The sequence below is a fragment of the Neolamprologus multifasciatus genome, chromosome 9, assembly GCF_963576455.1.
Source record: "Neolamprologus multifasciatus chromosome 9, fNeoMul1.2, whole genome shotgun sequence".
In the NCBI taxonomy this organism is placed as follows: Eukaryota; Metazoa; Chordata; class Actinopteri; order Cichliformes; family Cichlidae; genus Neolamprologus; species Neolamprologus multifasciatus.
Genome location: NC_140447.1, coordinates 12,239,314 through 12,263,936, shown reverse-complemented (window position 1 = coordinate 12,263,936; position 24,623 = coordinate 12,239,314). Strand labels below are relative to the sequence as shown.

General features: G+C 42.3%; 3 protein-coding genes across 3 annotated transcripts; 1 reads left to right on the top strand and 2 right to left on the bottom strand.

Annotated features, from left to right (window-relative positions):
* The first annotated feature begins 192 nt into the window (after nt 1-192).
* On the top strand, nt 193-4,001 carry psme1 (proteasome activator subunit 1). The gene is made up of 12 exons (XM_085172999.1): nt 193-254; nt 381-426; nt 657-689; nt 778-840; nt 919-1,017; nt 1,710-1,767; nt 2,078-2,175; nt 2,298-2,366; nt 2,450-2,517; nt 2,960-3,014; nt 3,209-3,295; nt 3,769-4,001. The coding sequence occupies exons 2-12, from the start codon at nt 388-390 to the stop codon at nt 3,847-3,849; spliced, it is 750 nt and encodes a 249-aa protein (XP_085029125.1). The 5' UTR covers nt 193-254; nt 381-387; the 3' UTR covers nt 3,850-4,001.
* On the bottom strand, nt 2,683-7,382 carry fitm1 (fat storage inducing transmembrane protein 1). The gene is made up of 2 exons (XM_085172993.1): nt 6,017-7,382; nt 2,683-4,861 (listed from the first exon to the last, which is right to left on the bottom strand). Exons 1-2 carry the CDS (start codon nt 6,301-6,303, stop codon nt 4,192-4,194), a joined length of 957 nt encoding a protein of 318 aa, XP_085029119.1. The 5' UTR covers nt 6,304-7,382; the 3' UTR covers nt 2,683-4,191.
* Nucleotides 7,383-7,514: 132 nt separating this feature from the next.
* dcaf11 (ddb1 and cul4 associated factor 11) lies at nt 7,515-24,138 on the bottom strand. Its single transcript, XM_085172960.1, has 15 exons — nt 23,915-24,138; nt 23,427-23,628; nt 22,209-22,336; nt 21,509-21,627; nt 21,327-21,391; nt 21,032-21,132; nt 20,278-20,424; nt 13,061-13,115; nt 12,617-12,685; nt 12,307-12,364; nt 10,938-11,123; nt 10,598-10,751; nt 9,900-10,052; nt 9,668-9,774; nt 7,515-8,665 (listed from the first exon to the last, which is right to left on the bottom strand). The coding sequence occupies exons 2-15, from the start codon at nt 23,612-23,614 to the stop codon at nt 8,555-8,557; spliced, it is 1,641 nt and encodes a 546-aa protein (XP_085029086.1). The 5' UTR covers nt 23,615-23,628; nt 23,915-24,138; the 3' UTR covers nt 7,515-8,554.
* Between the last annotated feature and the right edge of the window lie 485 nt (nt 24,139-24,623).

Genomic DNA, 24,623 nt, shown 5'->3' with positions numbered 1-24,623 from the left:
ACAAAGAAATAACTACTGCCACACAGAAACGCATTTCTCTGAGTGTTTTTTGCTTGTAGACTTCCCCACTCTGTTCCCATTACAGCCCCATTTTCTGGGAAATGAGAAGTCGACTGCTCCTTATAAAATAAAATAAAGTCAAATAAAACTACACGGCCCACAATGCAACACGTCCATTCGCTATTATTGCAGGAAAGTACGGAACTGTCTAAAACACTCTTTACTTTCATTTTCGCTTTTTATGCTGAGTAACTGTGAGTATTTGTCCGTGTCGTGCACGGAATTGAATTACTCAGAAAGAGAGCATATTCTTATTTCTAACCGCCTCCTGTGAAGTCAAAGCCTTTACTAAACTCTAATAAACAACTTCTGCTCTCCAAAGACGACATGGCTGCTGTGGATATTCGCCTCAAGTCGAAGAAACAGGTGAGTCCGCTAGCACAAAGTGTTATGTAGCAGCAAGCTAACTCTCCTTTCCCTTCACTTGCATGGTTAGTGTGTCAGTGGTGCTAGCAGGCGAGCTAGTGTCCACATAAGTGTTTGTTTTCATGGGGTTTGTGTCTACGGACAGCAGGGGTCACGGGAGGTGAGCAGCAGCAGGGTCTAAATAAAATGGTCATTTATAAGCAAGCCTAAAATCTGTGACTTTATTCTAGGTGGACGACTTCTGCCAAAAGCTCACCAAGGAGGTAACTCAAACGAAAATGAGAAATCTTTCCCAGCTCTGCTTCACAAGTTTGAATTGTTAATGTGGATTTTGTTACTTTGTTTTAACAGGCGGAGGTGCTGGTGTCAACATATTTCCCTCAGAAGCTCGAAGAGCTGCAGGAGCTGCTGAAGGTATCCACCTGTGTGACTGTGGGCACATACCACTGGGCTCTTGATTCTCACATTGGGTGACTTGTGTTTGTGCGTCAGTCTTTCAGATGCAACGATCTGACTTCTTTGAAGGCTCCACTCGACATCCCGATACCCGATCCGGTGAAAGAGGAGGCCAAGCGCAAGAAAAAAGAGCAGGTGGGGACTCCATCCCAGAAGACTGTGCTTTAAACCTGTGATATAAATCCAATAAAGGAGCATTTGGGGTGATTTATGAAGGACGGCTGTTTTTCCATTACCCAGATGTAATGGCTTTCATATCGAGGAGCCTCACATCTGTGTTTTATTTGTCTAACCTTTGAATTTCATTGAGCCTCCTCTCAACTGGGGTCCTCGGCTCAGGGTTTATATTTAGTGTTTCATTATATAAAGACACAATGCTGAGTCCCCAGTTACCATGACAACCAATCACTGTGCAATTTCCAAGGGCTGTTTTACAAACTGGCAGCAAGCGGGTGTTTTATGTTACTTCAGTCGGCTGTGAATTTCAGATTTTTATAAACCGTACAAAGGCTGTGTGTCTTGAACTAATACTCATGCAGGGAGGAGGGCAGAGAGCCGTGTAGCTAATGCCACTGGGTTTTTTTTAACGAGGGTTAGGAGAATATTTGGGGTGGTTGCACAACTTTCGGGAGCTGCTGGAGTCTCCGTAGAATATCAAGGGGCACAGATTGCTGCAACTGGGTTACATGTCTTAAGCAAAGAAAAAGAATCCAACAGAGATCCCAAGGTTGAAAAGCCAGAAAAGAAAAAGGCGTGCAGCCTAGCTGTCTTGGAGATTAATCATCAGCAAAAACTGTGACCCGATGCCTTCTATTCTTATTTTACAGAAGGAGGCTAAGGAGGGGAAGAAAGACAAGGACAGTGATAAAGAGGATGAAGATGCAGGTAAATGGGGAAAAATAGAAAGAAAGATGAATCCGTTTAGCAGTAACCGTATTCCTGTAAATAAGGACAATAAATACTGCAGGAAGAAAGGCTCCAAACCCATGTATGAAACATATCAACGCTTTTCTTGCTCCTTTGTAACAAACTGATGAGTCTACTGTGGCTCATGAGCCGACGACACAAAGTTTAAACACCGTTTACACACGGATTAGCTAACTGGAAGAAAGCAAGGGCATAAGGAACTTTTTCTATATTAGAAAAGCAAATCTGCAGCTCACTAAGTGAAGGAGTGCTATCCTCTGTCCTCCAGGCCCTCCATGTGGTCCCATCTGCACCAATGAGCAGGTGGAGAGCCTCCTGCCGAAGGTCAAAACTGAGATCCAGACACTGAAGGAGAAGCTCAACACGGTCAGTCTCAGAACTTTATGTGGAGAAAAATGTGTCGGGTTTTATGTGCAGAAAATATTAATGTGATAAAAAGTCTTGAATATTATACTAGTGGGTTTTTTTTCTTTTTCTTTTCCTGGAAGGTGTCAATGTGGGTGCAACTCCAGATTCCTAAAATTGAGGATGGGAACAATTTCGGAGTGGCTGTCCAGGTTAGTAAACAGTCGCATGTGGAGTCTATCTTTAGGGTGAAATTTATCCAGCTGCATTTTAAATCTTCCTTCGTGTCCACCAGGAGAAAGTGTTTGAGCTGCTGACCAACACACGCACCAAGATCGAAGGATTCCAGACTCAGATTTCAAAGTAAGAGCCTGCACTGACGTAGCCAGTGTACAGCACAGGAAAACAGACCTGACATTACTCCATCAAAAGTATTTGGCAGAGAAAACCACAAAACCTGCTGCGCTCAGTATCATAAGAATATCCACAATTACTGAGAAATCTACACAGATAAACAGCAATTCAGGCTTTCAGAGGGTCTCATCCATCTTTATTTAGTGAAGTCAAACAGAAAAAAAGTCATATAGATATAAGCAGAATCAGTGTGAAAGGCTTCAATTCCACATTTAAAAGTGAGAAAATCTTAACAGAGACAATGAGAGGCAGTCTTCTGCTTCGTCTTTTTATTAAAAACCAGACTGATGTGTTGAATATGGCATTGGATTTGACATTTAGCGAAACGCTGGGGGCTATTTTAAAACAGGTGGGTGGTACTATAACTCCTCTCTTCTCCTTGTTTTGGCAGGTATTACAACGAGAGGGGTGACGCTGTGGCCAAAGCCTCCAAGTCGCCCCACGTGGTCAGTGTCTCCCGCTGTGCATCCTAATCAGCATGTTAATGTGTGAATGACAAAAATGTGTGCCGGTGCGCTGACAAAAAAAACTTATGAGGACATTCTGTCCCGCATAAGATGCTGTTGTGTCATGTGCTTATCATACTACACATTGTTTTGCTTATACGCTCGCTGTTTGTGGTGTGTGTTTTGTGCTGCAGGGAGACTACAGACAGCTGGTCCACGAGCTGGACCAATATCAATACTGCGAGCTCCGCCTTGTGGTCTTGGACATCCGCAATACATACGTAAGACACCCACTGCCTCTTGCTTACAGTTGGCCCTCTCTGACTGCGTGTATCCTGAATCTCATGATCCACACTCCGTGTACCATCTGCTGTTTTCATGCTCTGTACTTTAAATTGAGCGGCTTGGGTGTAAAATATGCCTGTCGTGTCCACCGGCGGGAGCGGCAGCTTAAATGGAATCCATTCCTTCTTAATAGGAGGGTAATTAAACTAATTGCAGTGCTTGTGTTAAATTGATTGGCGCCCCGTCTCCCGTCCATTAATCAGCTCGTCTCTTTCCTTCGGCCATTGTCCATTGTGTTTGATGCCGCTAATGAACAAGGCGTTGCGGGCGATGATGAAAGGAGCTGTTTGACGTGATTACAGCTCCATATCTGGACGCCCCTCTCTTTTATGACTCCCTGTAAACTGTCTGTCTTCCCTATATCATCCTGCTCCTGCATCACACTCTGTGTCTTTATTTCTCTCTCCAGGCTGTGTTGTTTGACATCATTAACAAGAACTTTGACAAGATTAAGAGACCCAGAGGAGATGGGAAAGCGCTCATCTACTGAGACAGACTCCAGGCTCGTTTTTTTTTAACAAGCAACAACCAGTGTAGAATGACACTCTTCATCAAGTAATGATACACCTGCTCTCAGAAATCTTTTTCTAACTGTGTCTGCATTTTGGTTCAGATTACACAATAAAGCAGCAGTTTTTCTCACTTACTTTGTCTGAATGAGATTTCTAAGCTTCTTTTTGGACTAATTTTGACCTCTAAAGAAAGCAACCTATTAACGTGATGTCAGATTTACAGCATGCAGTCTTAAAAGAGGGTTTGGAAGTTTGTTCCTGAGCTTTGAAGGACATTTCAGTGCCAAAATCTAACCATTTTCATTAAGCGTGCCACACTACTAAGGCTGTTTGTTGGTGTGCACCGTGGTAGAAAGTCCCTCTCTTGGCAAACCAGGACAACCCCATCTCGATCCGAGTCTATACAATCCCTGATAGAGTCCTCTCCACCCCAGGTAGCCCAGAGCTCCACCCAGCTGCTGGGAGGGAAACTTTGGGAAGTATGCAAGCAAACACAGCAGCAGAAACATCCAAACAAGGAGGAGAAGAACACACAGGAGGAAGACGACTCTCAGTGGGGTCCCGGGTGACCTCTGCAGAGGCTTCTGTCGCTCCAAGTGATGACCAAAGACACACATTTCTTCGACAAGCAGCAGACAGCAGAAGCAGAGGATGAGGACGTCCTGGGAGACTTCGTAGCCTCGCCACAGCATGTGGGCTTTCAGGCAGGAGGCCTTGTTCTGATCTTCATGCAGGAGCAGCAGAGGCTGTACTGGTGAGGCCAGGCTCTGGCCGTCCTGGCCTGGGGTCATGGGCTCGTAACAGGTCCCCGCTGCATCCTCCAGCAGGGTCAGGAGGCGCTGACAACTCCACCAGAGCAAACCCGCGAGGCCTACTCGAGAGAGGTGGCGGAGGGAAAGAGAGGTGGAGTGACGGACTGAGAGGGAGAGAAGGATGATGAAAGCGCCCGTAAAGATGCAGGTCCAACCCCAAGTGGACCTCAGGAACTTCCTGTGAGAGCGTGATGAATAAGGATATGAGTACACACCATATATATGAGCAAAACACACGCAGTAATGAAATAAGTGTAAAATTACAGCTTTTCCCTCACAGTCACAGCAACAGGAGGATCCTGGGGAGGTTGAAAGTCAGTCGTTCATGCTCATATTCACACTTTGGGGCAGTTTAGATTCGCCAGTTACCCTGACATTTATGTCTTTGAATTGGCGGCGAAAGCCAGAGAAAGAACATCCAGACTCCACACAGAACACACAAAGACTTCAGCCAGCCAGCAGGTCAGATCCAGGAGCTTCTTGCTAACCACAGTGCTCAGAAAGTAAATCTATTTTTGATATGCATGAAAATCCAAGCTTTACAGCAAAGCTGAGTCTTTTTAACTTTTTCAGTTCACTCAAACTTGCTTTGAGGTATCAAAGTTGATGAGCCGGTGGTTTCACTTAATTAGTTCCATGTAAGTGCACTGAACAGTCTGAGGAAGACTTTAATTCTGCTACTGCCTCATAGTTGCCATCATACCTCAGAATGACATTATCATACAATATTTATGTGCTGCTTTTATTTTTCAAAAGTGGTATATTAATATTGCATTGGGTTTTGGGTGGGGGGTTTACTCAGTGTATGTGACAAATGAGTGGCAGCAAAGCATCCACAAAAATAAATGAGGAATAATTTAATATAACTGGATTTTAAAAATATGTGATGGTTTATATGAACCTAAAACAGTGGGCCAAATGACATTATGATGATTGTAAATGCTGAACTGTATTGTTCCACAAGCTGACTCAGAATAAAGACTCAGTGAAAGTTTGCCACCAAAACAGATTAAGTAGGGCTGAAGCAGTAAAAGCCCAGCGAGCACTACAGTGAGCACTGGGTTTTATTACAGAGTCAAGAGTTTATTAAAGGAGCAGTGCCTTTATCAAAGATATACAGTTTCCTTTAGCAATGACAGCAGTTACTACAGCTATTTCAGTCAATTATTTCCATCCAATTAAATCATGATAAATCATTGCTAAACTCTCCACAAACAGGTCCTCCACCTATCTCCACCTAATAGCCAATTCTGGCCCCTGTGCTTTATGTTTGACACCCCTGGTGTACGCAAAGCACTATAAGCAGTAATTCATTGTCTCCCGGAGTCCTCACCTGTACAGGTAGTGGTTGCTGTTTGCAAAGATGCTATACTTTGACACCCAGAAGCTGAGCACAGGCCCAAAGAGGACCAACCCAGACAGCAGCAGGTGGAAGTGTCTTCTGATCAGGCTGCTTCCTAAAACTCGGGCCAGAAAGTTTGTAACAAACTCCAGAACAGTGTTCAGGAGCCTCAAGATGGATCGTCCAGGCAGTATCAGCTCTGCAGCCATCCGGTGTAGTTTATCCAAACTGATCTCTGGTGTGAAGCCATTTGAGGAGTTTCCTGTCTTTAGATTCATGTTGTTCGACCCGCGTTCGTCCTCCCTCTTTGTGGAGTCTGCCTCGCTTGCTTTTGTCTGGGAGAAGGACACCCGTCCCACTCCAGGACCTTTCTATTCTATCACTGTCAGGCACGCGAGCGAACACATGGTTTACAAAAATACAACCCCCCCCCCCCCCCCCATGTCCCTTTTACCCTCAAAACCCCTCCCCCGTAGGCAGAAAGAGGAGATGCAGTAATGCTTGCTGCTGTAACTGACCCCATTATTTTCACAGCAATGCTCAAACACAATTAAAAAGTAAAGAAAATGGATCTTTAGTTCATGACAAAGCTCCCAGTTCTTTTAAAATAGCTCTCGTGTGATGCTGCTCACTTATATTTGCATTTCCTGCATTAGGAAAAGTAATAATAATAGTAGTCTCATTCTGACCTTGGATCATTTAGCTCCTTTTCCGGTTCTCTCCTTCAGGACTCTCCAGTCTAAGAATCAGCTGCTGGAGCCAAAACTAATTTAAGTTATAAGCGGTTGCCAGCTTGCATTTGGCGCCATGGACAGCTGCATTTCTCACAGCACGTTCAGTCTGCTTTATTTCCAGGCTCAGTACTCAGGCTGGAGCTTCTTAAAGCCCCCCTTCAACTGTCTGAGCCAAATGGACTGCATTTAGTCTTTCCATGGTACTCATGCTCACATAAAGCACACTGATGCCGTTTTCACAAGCCAGTACAGACTAATGGCAGACAGGCTGCTAACTTCCATGAGGTGGTGGATTTTTGGTTTCTCTCGTTAGTCTTCAAAGTTATTCAGAGAAAGCTTTCCAGTGTAGTAAATAATAAATGATGAGCGCAAACTTTTGAAATTCACTGTGATGATGCATTTTTCCAGCAGAGCTTTGGAGTCTTTTGTAAGAAGTCAGAACAGTAGGTGTAAGTGAAACCAGGCACGCCAAAGTATGTTAGGTCTAATTTTAGGCCGGTAAGTGCACTGCTGACATTACAATGACCTTCAGACAACTTTGCTATGGCTCCTGTAGCAGCTAATTGTCAACTGTGTGCATATCTGGCAGCTGCAGTTAGCTCTATAAAACACACAGAGAAGCTCAATGACAAATGTTTAAAAATCCCATCCCGTGAGTCGTGTGTGTTGTTTGAAGTGTCGTTCTAGTTTCTCCTGCAGCTCCCACACTTTTAAAGCCTGAAACATCTGATCAATGACCAACAGCCCCTTCGTGATACGTTTGAAGAAAGGTTTTTATTATAACTGCAAAGTCTGAGAGTGAAATATGAGCTTTGATATAAACACCTGAAAATTGCATATACAGATCATTTTGAAACCATGTGCATGTTCCCCAAAGTGCTGACTTGAACACATTAATCACACACAATCAAATCTTTGAATCAAATCACAGGCTTACATTTAGCCAAAAATTACACTGAGTGCTGACCCTGGAACGAGAATATTGCTGTGTCTGAGGGACAGGGAGTTAACATTAGCCTTGAGGAAGCCTACAGAGGATTCAGAATAACAGCGAAAACTTTCAAACTCTTTCTGATGAGGCAGACCAGGTCGAATAATGACTGTGAAACTTCCTTGAGCCTGTCGAGTTTTGAATAAACTCAGGAAAGCTAACGCAATTATCAGCTTCATGAGTTTGGCAACTGGAAAAAAAATGTTTATGACTATATGTTGAGTCTGTAAAGGTAAATGTTCCCTAAAATAGGACACAGCCTGTGTTGTGTTATTCATAACAGCAGAGTCCAAACAGATTCAGGACACTGACGACAATCTAAATACACTCCCTGAACACACACGCGCGCACACACACAAACAAATTAAAATTCTATACATTTTTACAAAATTATCATCAATACGTTCCCCTGCAACATCCAAAGTTGTTGTTTTTTCCATATATATATGTATATAATCACTAACTTATTGTTTCATTCCAACAGCTCGTTAAGTGCAGCTTCAGCGCATTTTCAGTAAAATGTCCCAGGCTGGATTGAAAAAGCTCTGGCCTCCTTATTCTGTGCAAGACATGAGGCAAAAAACAAAAAAACAGAGGGGGAAAAAACAGAAAAACAGCTGCAGGCGGCAACAGCCGTCCCGCCGTGTTCTGATCGGCACTGGACAGCACGAGGCTCAGGCGCCTTCCCAGTGAACTTTTCTCAGCCACGCTTTCATTTGAATGACTAATATTCCGCACTAACGTTAGCAGATACTCAAGTCTCTCCCAGGCCTTCTGAGCTCACTGCCTTCCTCTGTGGTGACATCACTTCCTCCAACAGCTCCCTTCCTCTCCTCCTCCTCCCCTTGCCGTGTCTCGCTCCTCGTCTAGGGGATGAGTTTGTCTGTGCTCCCACATTCGAACCGCTCCGTCCCACTGTAGAGAAAGGATGGAGATCAGAGGTTAAAAAATAATAACTGTGCCATCTAAGCCCCGTAGTTTAATGTCCTTAAGCTGGATGGACTCTTGTTATCACTTTTAAAACAGCTGCTGAGCCTGTCTGCTCTGTTAAATAACGGTGACATGATTCATGCTTTATGCCAACAAAACCAGCGGCAGCTTTTAACCACAAATGGAAAAGAAGCAGCATTTTTATTAGCCAAGCAAAGAGCTAAATTTATGGTCTTGATATGCTACTACATCAATAGCGCATATGTGCTACACAGAGTTCTGCAGACCCACTTAGTGGCCGACTCAAAATATGTGGAAAACCTCCAATTTCTGCGCTTCTTATTTTGCTTTTTGGGATTTTTAATTCACTTTTTCCTCTGACGCGTTGCTCGGGGGCAAAGCTGTGTTTACTTTCTGCAGGACTGCACCCTTGCTGTAGCCTCTCTGCTGGTTGAACTCCCACAATCCTCCACTCTGCACACCCAAAGAGCTACACAAGGAAGCAGCACTGCACGACCATAAATCCAGCTTTGCTTGTGTGTGATTAGGTCCAGGCCTCAGCGGTGTAAAGTATAAACATAAAGTACTCTGCATCTCATGTCTGCTTCCTTCTTCTAGTCGAAACAGCTCAGTTCATTTGCACTGCTTTAATGTTGTTTTCCATTTTATCAAGTAGTGGTAGTAGTGAAATTGCTAAAAAGTCTAATTTAATGGAATATGTGAGGGGGAAAAAACAGTCGTTTATTTCTGCAAATGGTCATTTTTTTTCCCCGTAATTACCAGAAAACGTATCAAATTGTCTCAGACTTTTCTAAATTAGGCCTTATTCCATTAGTAGAGGAAACAGTGTCTGGGATTAACGCCACTCTATTAAATCTTTTTACAACTTCTGGAAAGGGCTTTCTTTTGGGTTTAATGTGATATTTATGATGACGAGCTTTCACACGCTGATTCCAGCAGGACACTTTCTGCATTAACCGCACTCACAGAGCTGCTGATGATGTTGTCCTCGTACGGGTGCCAACTGACATCTCTCACGCACGCGTCGTGGCCCACCAGTCTGGTTACTACCGTGCCGGTCAGCACATCGTAGACTGGACACACACACACACACACACAGGGTTCAACTGATTTTAGATTCTTCAAATATTACTTTGTGCATCAGCTCACGCAGACTTTGTCGCCGTTTACACACTGACAGACACACACAGTCACTTACTGACGATTTTGCCCGTGGAACAGCCGGAGTAGATGAATCTCTGCCCGGTGCTGAACTCTGGTGAGAAACGGCAGCGTATCAAGGTGTGGAGGACGCCATGACCTCGGTAGGTCATTACTGAGGTGTCGCCTGTCAGCTTGTGTCTCTTCAGGGCTGCGAGGAGCAAGTAAACAAACACAAAACTGCTAAATAACAAAAAGATGCACAAGGATTTCTCCATTTTATAAATGTTTTTTTTTTTTTACTGTTTATGCTCTTTCCTCACACTTGTCCTCAACTTTAATCCAAAAGAACATGTAGATTTATATCAAGCTTAGAAGAAACTGCACCCTGAACTAGATCGTTTCATTTTGTTTAGTTTTTTACCGCCTCATCTCCTCCTCCTCTCTTCCTGCTCTATCTCATTATCCAAACTCCTATCCTTCACCTCTCCTCCACTCCTTCCCTCCTCTTTGGCTTGTAATGGTAATCACTCTCCCTACGTGTGGCTTTACAATCTTTTTATCCTCACGACACAGACACACACACACACACACCTTCCCTGTTACTGCCTCCTCTCTCTCTTTTTTTAATATCATCATTTCATCTTTATCTCCTCCTCTGTGTGACCTCTCCTCCTCTCGTCCTCCAAATTCCCCTCTGACTCATTTACCACGAGTACCTCCCTTTCGCCCTTCTTCGGCCCCTCCCCTCCTCACCTCTCTGGGGAACCTGCTGCCAGCGGTAGTCCCAGTTTTGCTGGGTGACAGCCAGACGGGAAGCTGCCAGCCCCTCTTTGGGCGAGAACTTCCTGACATCCCACAGCTTGATGGACTGGTCCTTCGAGTTGCTGATCAAGTAGCGAGCGTCACCCTGGCACCGTGACAAAATGGAAAAAAAGAGACCGAGATCTGAGTGTTAGAACAATACATGTGATTGAATAAACGTCCTGTACGATTAATGTTCTCATTTAAACCATTTCCAAGTAAGTGGAAAACTTTTTACTGAGAGACACCCCCCCCCCCACACACACACACACACACACACACTCGCACCCACCTTGCTGTGGATGAAGGTGATGCCGTCTCGGTGGCCGGCCAGCTGTCCAACAGGCTGCGGTCTGTCCTCCCGCAGCGTCCGTCTGTCCCACACCTTGCACAGTGCGTCATCGCTGCCAGAGAAGAGCAGCTGGGACGAGCTGTCGGCAAACGCCACCGCGTTCACGTCGTCCTCGTGGGCATCAATCTGATGAGGACGGCAGCAAAAGAAAGAGTCAGTGTTTACTGTATGGAGCGTGTGCACATGTGTGCAAGAATGTGCTATTTACAAGTGGGCTATTTACATGTTGTTGTGAAAAGTGTGTGTGTGTGTGTGTGTGCGCGCACTTATGCATGTCTGTGCCTACGCAGAAGTAATGAAAGGAGTATTTCTCTTCAAGGCTGCTGCACACTGAAACTCAGACTTTTCAGTCCAAGGCTGTGCTACAAACAGGCTTTATACACGCGGCATGGTTGTGAGTCTCCAAATGCAAAGATGTAGCTGTTAGTAATTACAGCAGTACAACTGTTTGTTAGTTTTGTTCTTTATATGTGCAAGAAGACGAAATAAATCGCTAGATAAAAGGATGTGTCACAAATGAAAGGATAACTCAGCATGAAGCATGGTGATGAACGGCTCTAGCAGAACAACTGAACTGCTTTCTTTCATAAGACATTTCAGTATTTACCGTTTTAATGATGTGGAGGCCATCTCTAACAGGTTACTGTGAAGGCCACAGCGTGTGATTCACATCATTTTATAATCACTAAACCCATTCAGTGGACGAGATGACCGTCATCCTGAGAGAGAATATGAACGTCTCATTATGAGACACAAATCAGCCTCAACAGCTTTCTATTGATTTGCAGAAATCCTCCCCTCCAATGGGGAAAAACACTAACCGGAACCACAGCAGCAAAATGCCCCGACTTCAGTTTCCCATCACTGCACTGAATCGTGGAAAGTCTAGTGCTGCACATGAGGAAGTGACAGTGAAAGTACAAACAACTAATAAAACGTTGAGAGATAAAAGCACAGAAACACACCACAACACTGAGGTAATTAGGACGGACAGACAGAGAAACGGCGGACGACAGAGACGAAGCAGATGGTCGAGGTCGAATGCTGACTTCTGCGCACGGGGCGGTTATGGGAGGAGGGAGGGCGGTAGGTTTAACCCCCACCGTCCCACTGTGTGGCGGAGCTGGACTCTTCGCTGCTATATTAGACTACAGGATGGTGTAAAACTTTATGTAGTTTCTGCTCCGCTGCATCTGGCTAACCTTGACCGAAGGATGAAGCGCAAATCAGACAAACGTGATGCTGAAACGGGCACGGCCAAGGCGGCGCGCGAGCAAAGAGACATAAATGCACACAAAGACACACTAACCTTCAACATTCGTTTATTCTGCTCAAGATCAAAAACGTAAAGGCAGCCGTCGTTTGCTCTGAAATGAGAGAGAAGAGAGGCTGAGAAAAAATTAAAAAAACTCCCCCAAATTGAGGTTTAAACGTGCTTCAAGTTCATATTAACCGTTTCGAAATTTAATACAGGCTCTAATAAACATATTTCGAATATACCGCCAACAAATGGAAGAAAAGCAGAGTTGTGCTTGAATTCAAATTTCATAAAGAGCCTTCAGTACTCATTTCAGCCCCGTCAGTCACTGCCTTGAAACATAAAAGCAAATTGTACTCACCCTCCCAGGATCTCTTTGCCATCTGTGGACGCAGCCAGCGAGAACACACAGAACCTCCTCTCATCTGGACTACAAAGCACAACAGCGCACACACACACACACAGGTTGGACACTGCAGTAAGAGCACAATTGCTGATTTACAACCACACTCTATCTACTTTTTTTGGTGTGGGATAACATAAAGGCTTTATGAAGGCAAGCATCACCTTTTAAACAATGTTTTTGTTAGGAGAACTGTGAGTTTAATGGCAGTGCTTTGTTGAATTAATGATCTATTTTTAACAAAAGGAGCGCACACAGAGCGAGGGGATGGATGTTGGGGTGACAAGTTCTGACAGCATCATTCATCCAGGTGGTAATGAAGGGAAAGGAGGGCCTGCTGGTAAGGAATGATAGATTACCTGCTCCGTAATGTTATAAGTTACTATGAGGGGAAACACTAACTTGAGGTCCAGGGCGGTGTGGTTTTCACTGTCTCCATCTATACTGCACATATGAACTGTGGGGGAGGAACAGAGAGAGACACGTATGACTAAAACATCACAGCTAAAAACGTGGTTGATATGCTGCTAAAAAACAAAACAAAAAACCAGAAAACTCCTGGAAGCTGTGGCTAATGTGAAAGCACTTTCAATATGAAAGAAATCACTTCCTGATTCATTTATTCACTTCTTCGTATTTCTCACAAGTGATGCTGTTAAAGGCTCTACTTTCATTGTTCTATTGTACAAATGTCTGTGAAGGTTCTCAGTCATCCAGGTCATCGTAGTCAAAGGAGCTTGCAAAGAAAAGCGTCTGGACTTCTTTAAGTTACTTGAAGACGTTTCACCTCTCATCCGAGAGGCTTCTTCAGTTCTAAGGTCAAATGGTGGAGAGTCCCAGATATAACCCTAGTGGGAGTGTCCCCCCACAGAGGGACAAAAGGACCCCCTGATGATCCTCTAATCGCCTGAGCCAAGGTGTGGAACTGGGTGTGGGTCCCAATCAGCCAGAGTTTCGGGTGATTTCATTGTGAAACCTGGCCCCACCTTATCATGCGAATTCCTGAGTGCGCCTTAAGGCCCACTCACACCCTGGGCCATCTGACCTCAGGAATTCGCATGATAAGGTGGGGCCAGGTTTCACAATGAAATCACCCGAAACTCTGGCTGATTGGGACCCACACCCAGTTCCACACCTTGGCTCAGGCGATTAGAGGATCATCAGGGGGTCCTTTTGTCCCTCTGTGGGGGGACACTCCCACTAGGGTTATATCTGGGACTCTCCACCATTTGACCTTAGAACTGAAGAAGCCTCTCGGATGAGAGGTGAAACGTCTTCAAGTAACTTAAAGAAGTCCAGACGCTTTTCTTTGCAAGCTCCTTTGACTATTGTAGAAATGTTTAGACACTACATTGTAGTTGCACACTCACTTGCCACTTCATTAGATATTAGAGGTGGGAATCACCATACATCCCAAGATACGATATTATCACAATACTTAACGCACGATACGATATTATTGCAATTTTTTAAAAATATTTTGCGATATTCAGATTCTGTACATAAAGGTAAACTTTATCAATATTCATTTTATCTAATATCAAAGTCTCACACTCAGTCTTTCTCTCATTTCAGTTTTATTGTTGACAAACTGAACAGTTTGTATTACAGTCTAGTCCAACTTAACTGAATGCAACCATCTGGCACAATTATAGCTATTCTGAACTATGCAATTTATGAAAACTATGCAGCCCATTCAGCAACTGAAGAATTTGAAAGTAAATTAAAACAAAATATAATTTTACATTAAATAAAAAAGTTTTAAACTTAATTAAAATAAAACATGTCTTAAATTAAAATAAGTAAACTGTCATGTTTATTGCTGCCAAAAAAAAAGTTAAACACATTTGGACAGTGAAGGAATGTCAGGATTCTTGCTCAGAAAAAGGATCAACATGCTCTGAAATCAGAACACAAAAACCTTTTTTGTAACAAAATATCGATTTCTGCTGTCCCTGTATCGATACATTATTAGCAAACAAAATATCACGATATTACACAGTATCGATTTTTTCCCCCACCCCTATTAGATATTAGGGCTGCCACGATTAGTCAACTAGTCACGATTACGTCGACTATCAAAATCGTCGACGACTGATTTAATAGTCGACGCGTCATTTGAAGCTTTGTAAGATCACAAAAGACGCAGGAATAATAGTAGAATTTAAGAGTGTAATAACAGACTGAAACAGAAGATGGCAGCACTACATGTACAAGGATGCCAGCTGCCGTTAAACCCGAAGAAGAAGAAGTAGCTCTGAACCAGAATTCATAGTGCGGCCCAGCTCAGTTTCCAACAATGGCGGCAGCTAGTTAGTTTTAATATTACTCTTATTATTCTTTCTGGGTCACAAAATAAATGTTTAACATATTTTTAGGCGAGAATGTAGCTGTGTAAACCTCAAATATCTGCTCAGTTTATCAAGACACCACATATTTTCAAAAGCGCTCCGACGTTTTCGGAGACGTCTGTTACCCACTAGCTGGATAGCTAGGTGGGGGCAAGGCTCACTAGAGCCGCTGAGAACACTGGACTCCCGGCAAATCGTTTTCAAACCCACCGCCGTTTTTCGCTACTCAGGTTAAACATGATCAGAGATGGGCAGTAACGCGTTACTGTAATCCGATTACTTTTTTCAAGTAACGAGTAAAGTAAGGGATTACTATTGCAAAAGCGTTAATTAGATTACCGTTACTTTCCCGTAGGAACGCTGCGTTACTAAAACTGTGATTTTTTTGTGAGAATGTCTCATGACAGTGACGTAAGCGAGTGCGACGTTTGTGACAACAGCTGTGTGCAGATCAACAATGGATAATATATCGAGTGCGGGAGAGAGTTTGAGCATGCAGCGTTTAAAGTGTGGAAGTACTGACCTTACTTTAAGTTTGATTCCATAAAAAGTGACAAAAACATTAGCGTCCATTGTGCGTGGGAAGAAAACTTCTTTTTACAGCAAAAAAAAAACCCTAAACAAGCACCGAGTGCGCAACGACGTAATGGGAAATTCACAGAGAAACTCGCGGATTCTTCTACTGACCGCTGCGGCACACCTGCACCAGGGCAAACCTCCACCTACCCCACTCCTGCTTTACAGGTGAAAATAGAGCAAAAGGACCGCTAGACCAAAGGACTTTATTTATTTTCTGCTGTGTTTTACTTGCATCTATTTGAAAGAGTGTAAACACACACAAAAAAATATTTTATATGCTGGAATGTGCAGAAAATATGTTTAAATATTAAACAAATTTCTTCCAGTCAGAGAATGTTGCATATAATTACATTTTTGCTTGATGCATAAAGTTAAAAGATTAAAACTAATAAAACAAGTTTTAAAAAGGGACTTTTCCATTTGATTACATTTTGTATGATGGATTATGTAGAAAAAGTAGAATTGGGCTGAAAGATCTATAGCTTTATCACCTATTCAGGTTTTAAATCGTGTTTTTAAAAAGTAACTAAGTACTTAATTACTTTTGAAAATAAGTAATCAGTAAAGTAACAGGATTACTTTTTGGGGAAGTAATCAGTAATTAGTTACTGATTACTTTTTCAAGTAACTTGTCCAACACTGAACATGATATACAAGTCACTTAGATAACTTAAAAATGTTATTGTTTGGCTTTTTTTAGTATTCTATTTGTTCCTGAGTAAATCGGTTTGGCTGAGATTAAAGTTATAGTTTTTACACAGCTGAATAAACGTCAAGCAGACAACTGATAATCAGAAGTGTGAGATGCTAGAGAATATACTCCGGTGTCCCGTTATATTTTAGATAGCAAGGAGTTTATTAAACTTCACCGAAACAATCTGCAAATTTCATTAAAATTTAATAAACAATCATCTTGTCTTTATTTTTAGTTAGCACATACCTTAAACACTTAAAGCTGTAAGCTAATGATAGTTATATAAGAGCAGATGCATGCTGGTGCAATAAGCTGTATGCTGTACATCCAATGGATGCATGATGTGATTAGTCGACTAATCGCAAAAATAATCGGTGACTAGTCGACTATCAAAATAATGGTTTGTGGCAGCCCTATTAGATATACCTTACTAGAACTGGGTTGGATCCCATCTTTCCTTCAAAAATGACTCAATTCTTTGTGGCATACACTCAACAAGATACTGGAAACATTCCTCAATGGTTTTGGTCTATCTCGATATGACAGCATCACACAGTTGCTGCGGATTTGTCAAATTTTGAACACAATGAACTCATTGTGATGTTAAAGAAACCAGTTTGACATTATTGAATCTTCGTGACGTGGCATGCTATCCTGCTGGAAGAAGTCCAAAGTGTAGCAAGACAATATTCCACACACCATTACAGCAGCACCAGCAGCTTGAACCAATGATACAGGGGGACCCATGCTTTCATGGAGTTCTAACCCTGCTGTACAAATGTGATGGCAGAAAGTGAAACTCCTCATTAAGACATTTTCCAATCTTGTACTGTCCAAATTTGGTAAGTCTGTGTTTCCTGTTCTTAGCTGGCAGCAGTGACGCAGTAGAGTCTTCTGCTGCTGTAGCCCATCTGCTTCAAGGTTTAACATGTTGTGCATTCAGCAATGATCTTCTGCACACCTTGTTTGTAATGAGTGGTTATTTGAGTCACGGTCTGGTCATTCTTCTCTGACATCAACAAGGTATCTTAACCCAGAGAACCGCTGCTCACTGGATATTTTCAGTTTCTCAGATCATGTTCTGTAAACCCTGTGTGGGAAAATCCCAGCTGATCAGCCATTTCTGAAACACTCAGACAAGCCTGCGTGACACCAACAACTAGGGATGGGTATCGAAAACCGGTTCTTGTTGAGAACCGGTTCCCACTGTTTCAATTCCTTGGAATTGTTTGCCATTTTTGCAAACGATTCCCTTATCGATTCTAGTTTCCCCGAATGACGTCACCACGTTGCGGAGCGTCATTTACCTGGCAGGAAACATGGCAGCTCAAACGCTCAAAAGTTTGGTTATACTTTACGAGAACGGATGACAACAGGACAACTTGCAATACTTGCAAAGTAGATATTTCATTTAAGGGAGGAAACACTACGAATATACAAAAGCATTTGCTCACAAAACACACGATGACCTTAAATGAATGTCGTGTTTTTAATTCCGCTCCGGACTCGTGAATCTCAACCCAGCAGCAGCGGTAACGTTTGCACGTCCTCTCCCGTCAATGTGGCAGGTAAATAATCAACTAACGGTGCATATTATGTTAGCGCGATCTGCCTTATTACAAAACCTGCCATTACTGTGCGTTTAGGTGACCATGATGAGACAGACAGAGTCTGGCTCAGATGCTGGCAGTTCTCGCTGCAGTCTACCGTTAGCGTCTCCTTTCAGGCCAGGATAGACGAATGTCACCGAGCAGTGACTAAGTTTGTGGTCAAAGGCTTGAACCCATTTGCCACAGCAGATGCCCCGATTTTCGGTAAGTGAATGTGTTTAATTGTAGGCAGGGACATTACTGGATATTCTTGTGTAATTGCTACAGAATAATTTATGTTATACTTTGTTATTGCTACAGAAGAATATTTATTTTATTATTTTACATTTACAATTTTTTTTCCTGGGGCCCCTGTGACACCCCATTGAAGAGCCATAGGCTGGATTTCTTAAGATCTCACTGCTGGGTTTGTAAGGCCATGTTACTCCTAAATTTCTATCTTGTTCAAAGAGAAGATATAAAACAAAGTTCTAAGCTATTAGACCTTAGTGTTCTCCTTTTTTAAAAAGAATCGATAAGAGAATCGATAAAGGATCGAATCGTTAAACAGAATCGAAAATGGAATCGGAATCGTGAAAATCTTATCAATACCCATCCCTACCAACAACTATGCCACGTTCACTCACTGAAATCATCTTTCTTCCCCATTCTGATGCTCAGTTTGAACTTCAACAGGCCACCCTGACCATGTCTACATGCCTGAATGAACCAAGTTGCTGACATTTGCGTTAATGAGCAGCTGAACAGGCATAGCTTATGAAGTGGTGGGTAAATGTATTTTGCACTTAGGATATAAGACACACCAATACAATAAGCAGCTGTGTATACAGTAAAGCTAAGTGTTATTTACTCTTATTTAGTACCTTAAAATACTTTCTTTTCTGAACATTTTTAAAAATAAATGTAATATAATTTCTTCTTTAAAGCCACAAAAACAACCAGTGGTCTAACAAATCAGATTCTGAAAGTCTTTCTGGATATCAACGACACAAGGGAGAGGGATCATCTGCCTTGGCAGTTCAAAAAGCAACATCTTTGATGGTAATACTGGATAACTTACACATCTGTGAAGGCACCATTAATGCTTAACAGTAAGGGTTTGGAAAAATATATGCTGCTATGCAGCCATGGGCTTTTCAGCAAAGACCTTGCTGATTTCAGCAAATTAATATTAAACAACATTCTGCACACATCCATAATATAATATAAACATCTGCCACACTAGGAAGGGAAAAATATGACAGTTCTGTACTGAACAAGAATATAAAACAATACTTTTTCAAAATGATTAGTTTTATAGTTCTAAAAAATTCCCTCTGTTGTTTAAAAAAAAAAAAACCAGCCTAATATTAGGGCTGCACAATTTTGCATAAAATGAGAATCACGATTTTTTTGCTTAGAATTGAGATCACGATTCTCTCACGATTTTCTTTTCCAATATAAATATTTATTGCACTTATTAACTGCACATCAACTTCGAAACAGTTGAGACTGAACATAAAAACAATAAATAAACATAAAAACAACAAATGTCTCACATTTTGTCGTTGCCGCAAAATGTTGTACTGCTTGAAATTCCATCTCCACCGTTGCTCGACACTGCGTGTATAGAGCAGGTAGTGCAACAATAGAAAAATAGTTGTGGGACGGCACTGCGTAGCGTTTGTCTAGGGTGTTGATCATTTTCCTAAATCCCTCATTTTGCACAGTGTTGATGGGAGCCATATCTTTGGTCAGGTGATAAGTAATAGCCTCCGTAATTTCTTTGTGCCTGCGGGAGTTCGACGGGTATAGGGAAGCGCATAAAGGTTCCCGTTATTGATGTTTGGGTGTTTGACCGGGACGGATTTTCTCCAGTCACTTTCTCGTCATCCCTGACGTGCTCTCCGTTGTTTTTTCCCTGCCAATTTTAGCAGCCAGCTTCTGTATCACGTGGTATAAGGCTCCGCCCTTGTCATTTGTTGAGCAGGAAGAGTGAGCGCTTGTTTTTATGCAGATTACGTCCCGGATCAAAATGCGGTACAATCGTCACGTCTTTTTTTTTTTTTTAAATCGTTGTCATTTGGAAATGAGATCGCACGTAAGTATGAATTGAGATCACGATTTTCTAACGATTAATCGTGCAGCCCTACCTAATATTCAGATTTTTTGTGTCTGCTCTGTTTAATGGTACAAATATCCTTTTATGTGTTTGATTTACAGTTCACGAACAGTCCCAGATTTTCTGTTTTTTTTAGGAAAAGTGGATTTATAATCCCAACAAAAAAAAAAAGAGACAATCTTGAAGATAGGTTTGCTGAATCTTTGCAGAATTAGTTATTCTAATGATGGCAAACTGTTTTCCTCATTTCATCATGTGATATTTTACTGGTCCCATAGCCTTACTGTAGTCAGACCAACTGGAGTAGAGCACGTGGTGTGCATCGGGGGTGAAGCAGACATCCAGCACGCTCCAGCCCACGTCACGGGCCTTCACCGTTCGCCACAGGTGAAAACGCCCCCTACTGGTGTCGTACAAGCGGATGTTCTGGTCTGCAGCAAGAAAAAAAATAAAACTAAACAAAACACAAAGACTCGCATTTGTTTTTGTTTGGGGTTTTTTTACAGGTCCCTCAGAGTTTGTGACAAAGTCCTTTTTTTTCTTTTTTTTTAAAATTTATTCCTTGGGTACAAACAGAGTGATTTATTTCACTTTCTCCATTTTATCTGTAAGACTAATCAGTTTGAACTAACATAATGACTCATTTACACGTGTATGTCACCAGCCTCTGGTTTGTTGTTCAGGGCTTGCTGCTGATCTCTAACACAGACATAATACAAGAAGAATAGTCGTGACAGTTAGGCAAGCGTAGGTGAGACGTGGTGAGACATGTTGTCCTCCGCTTGTTTAGTTTGCTTACAAAACAGTAACTTGATCGATTAATCATTAAATCAGGAAATAGGAACTGATGATGCGCTTGATATTTGTTTTTTAGAACATGAGAAAAGTCCAACAATACTCCCCTCTGTCTACACACAGTCTATACAAAACACAGCATGATTTGGTGATCCACGCAGCAGCTTTAAACAAACACTCAGAATAAAAATCAGACCTGATTCAGCCCCTCTCGATCCTCAAGTTGGACATCGTGCTATTTACCTTGGCAGGCGGAGAGGAACATGTTGCCATCCTCGCTGTACACTCCACAGAAGGCTTTCTGCTGGTATGTATCCTTGTGGGACACATAGTTTGGCAGGAAACTGCAGAAGAACACTGGGGTCACAATTTTAAAATTTCGTCTTCGTCGTGTCCAATGCATTGTATATTTTCACAGCAATTGTGCAGCTATCCCTCTGCTCCAACAGAACACAATGGTCCAATCAAGGCTTTAGTCACACTAAACTAATTGCTACTTAATTCTAATTTAGATTTTAAATACTCCAAAGTTACTTACTGCGTACGGATACGACTGCACTCTCCGTGGGAAAAACTGGAGCCTCTACATCTGCCTTTTTCTCTCTGCACAGAAAAACATTTATTTGCAGTTTCATAACTTCATTGAACTCTATAAACAAAACTAATACGACTGCACTGCCGCAATTATTTTCCATTTTGAATTTATTTCTGGGGTCTGACCTCTGCTAGCATGCGGGTGAAACTGCGATAGCCTTTCAAGGAAGAGGAGGCGGTGGCAAGCAGGATCTGAGTGCGGATCTCACTCCGGTCCACTTCGTGTGTGTCAGGTTGGGTGTCCACTAAAGACAGAACACAAAGAACAAGCCTCAGTAGGAGCTCACATTCAACAACAAGCTCTCAGAACTTCAGGCATGCTCTGATTAGCTGTCCTACATATTTGAGAGAACAATCCATGGAAATTTTTGACAACTGAAACATTGTTTTATGTTTGATCCATTACTGATTGACAGACGATGAACAGACATGCAACGAGAGGAAAAGAAGAAACACACAAAGGGAAGAAGAAACAGTATTTAGGCCTCAATAGTTCTAGAAAACAAAAAAAACTGAATTGAAGTTTCCATAAATAACATTTTTGGGATGGCAGTGAAAACAAGACAATAACATTACTGTAACACGATTATGTCTCTAAATGAAACCTTACTGACATTCATTCACTGCTTCACTACTTGGAAAGAAGAAGACATCGTCCTAACGTAATTACATGTATTTCTGCACTGCAGTGGCTGCACTCTAAATAGATCTGTTAGCTTTCCATATTATGTGATCATTGTAACGATGTATTTAAGGGTATAAATGAAGAGTAAACCAACAACTAAAAAACTGCTTAGTTTCCTGCCCAGTGTCAGTGGGAGGTTACCTGGTGGATTATAGCGGTCACCCAGCCGTCCATCCCAGGCTCCATCGCTGTCTTCATCAGAGTCAGAATACGACTGGACCAGCTGCAGCCCCGTGGCTCCACTGCCATGGACCAGTCTTACCTGACCCCTGCACATGCAAGCAACCAGTCAATTAATCAGTTATGATTAATCCAATTATCTATTGCCCTAGTGCAAAGATGTACCTAGGAAAAAAAAAAAAAGATATGACAGGTGGAAACCAAAGCTAAATGGTCCAGCTGTACAACATGTAGCAATGACAACATTTAAACGCTAAAGAAGTGAGAAATGTCAAATGTTTTTTCTTGCAGATCTCGGTTCCCTCTGGTCACGAGAGCAGGCCCTGCCAATGTCACGGTTCACTAAAGAAACTATTACAGAGGGATATACAAAAAAATTCCAAGCTTATCCAAGTGCAATTAAATCAAACTGAAATGGGAAAACCTTAACCCCCAACTTAGCTTTGCAGCACTGGAATGTGATGTGACGTTTCAATTATTTGCTCTTTGGCAGCGAGATAGAATACTGCATGCATTACTTCTATTTGCCTCTAAATGTCATTTAATAAGTGCCTGATACGACACCACACACAAGTCCTTTTCTCTGCAGCAACTACACACATATGTGACAAAGACTTCTGTCCTAGTTCTGAGTTCAAGAAATTAGAAAGTAATGAACTAATGCTACAAGTCCCCGGGGCAGTCCAAAAACATGTAGTCCTCACCACGAAATGCCTCTGGGCAGTAATTTTGAAGAATTATCCAATTTAATTTCAGTTGTCAGCAGGACGTATAAACTGCACACACAGAATCACCAGCCACGTGTTAATAAAAAGCTTTCTTCCCTCGCCCCCAACAAGTTTTACTTCTATCAACATTTTTGCTGTTGCAGAACTCTCCCACAGATTTAATTGTGGAATGCTTTGAGTGCCATCATCTTTAATAACGATTACGTCTCTCGGCTAGAAAGAGGAGCGCTTGCTTAAGACCGCTGCCTCCATGACTCAGTGGTGGATCGATGGTATGACTTGCTACTAGAAGGACTTTGACTTTATTGCACTTGTGTTTTTATGTATTAATTGCTCATTTTTACTTCTGCTAGTTATGGCCCACTTTCACCAAAACAACTCCATAGTACCTCTGCTACAAATCTAGGCCCTCCGTGGTATCAGTTTGAGCGTTTTTAACTGTGAAATTCACCTTCTCAGTAAGTAAGCCAGCACTTCTGCTAAGTCAACGTCCTCCTCTGATGAAGACTGCCTGTCCGTCCTGCGGCCTCGGCTGCTGCTGCCGCCCTGGTTTGATTCTGTCGCTTCAGACTGCTCTCCTGGGTTGCCACTGGAAGAGCCCCTTCCACCAGACATCCCAGAACTGGACTGTGAGCCCATAGACTGAAGATGGCCTACCAGAGAGAATAACGAGACGTGTAACAACAATTTCAGGGTTACCTGACAACGTCACGTGATCCCAGACACCTTGGAGAGGGACGAGAAGCACAGCAGCTAGGAAATAATGTTTCCTGGATAAGGCGTAAGCCCTATAACAGCTAAAGTTACTGGCGCAAACCTCTCCATTCCTTCAATACAAACTAACCATCCGTGTATTGCACATTGGCTCGTCGTGTTTAAAATGCTTGGGGAAGATTTAGTTCGAGCTAGCTGATAATGCTAACGATAACATTTGGCTACCGTTGGACTGTCAAACGATCTTCTTGACAGCTCGTCGGTCCACCTCTTTGTCGTTTCTCCGCGTACTGGACCGTGTGCTCGGTGTACAACTTCCGCACCGTCTAACAGAAACCCCTCACAAAGCTAGAGAGCCGGAGGTCTGAGAACACAGTGTTTGATCAGTCTGCTAGCAGAGCAGGTCCGTGAATCGCCATGTTGTTTACAAAAGTGTGAAAAAACCCTGCGCGTGCCCCCCCGCTTGCCCTTTCAACGTCACGTGACCAGCTGCCAGCAACAGTTTACCGTGAAGCTATTAAAAAAATTAAAATATTTATTGACAGGTTTAAATAAAGTTTAGAGTAGAAGATAAACCATATGGGTTTTTTGGGGTTTTTTTTTTTTGCCATCTACAGGAATTTTTACTCAAATATATTATTTTATCATTTTATTATTTTATTTTGTGAAAGAAATATAATAAATATAATCTATATGGATTATATAATATCATTGAATTAGAATATTTCGTAATGTATGTCGTATATTTATATGTCCAGAGCATGTACAGCCCATATAGGCTTCACATAACTTTAACATAACGATAAACATTAGACTGTAGTCGTACACTGAAGGCGCTCGTAATGAATGGACTTGGACTCTTCTGGCTAGTAAATTTAGTTTTTCATATTATTATGTATTTATTTTTTGGGTGTGTGTGTCTGGTGGTGGTGGG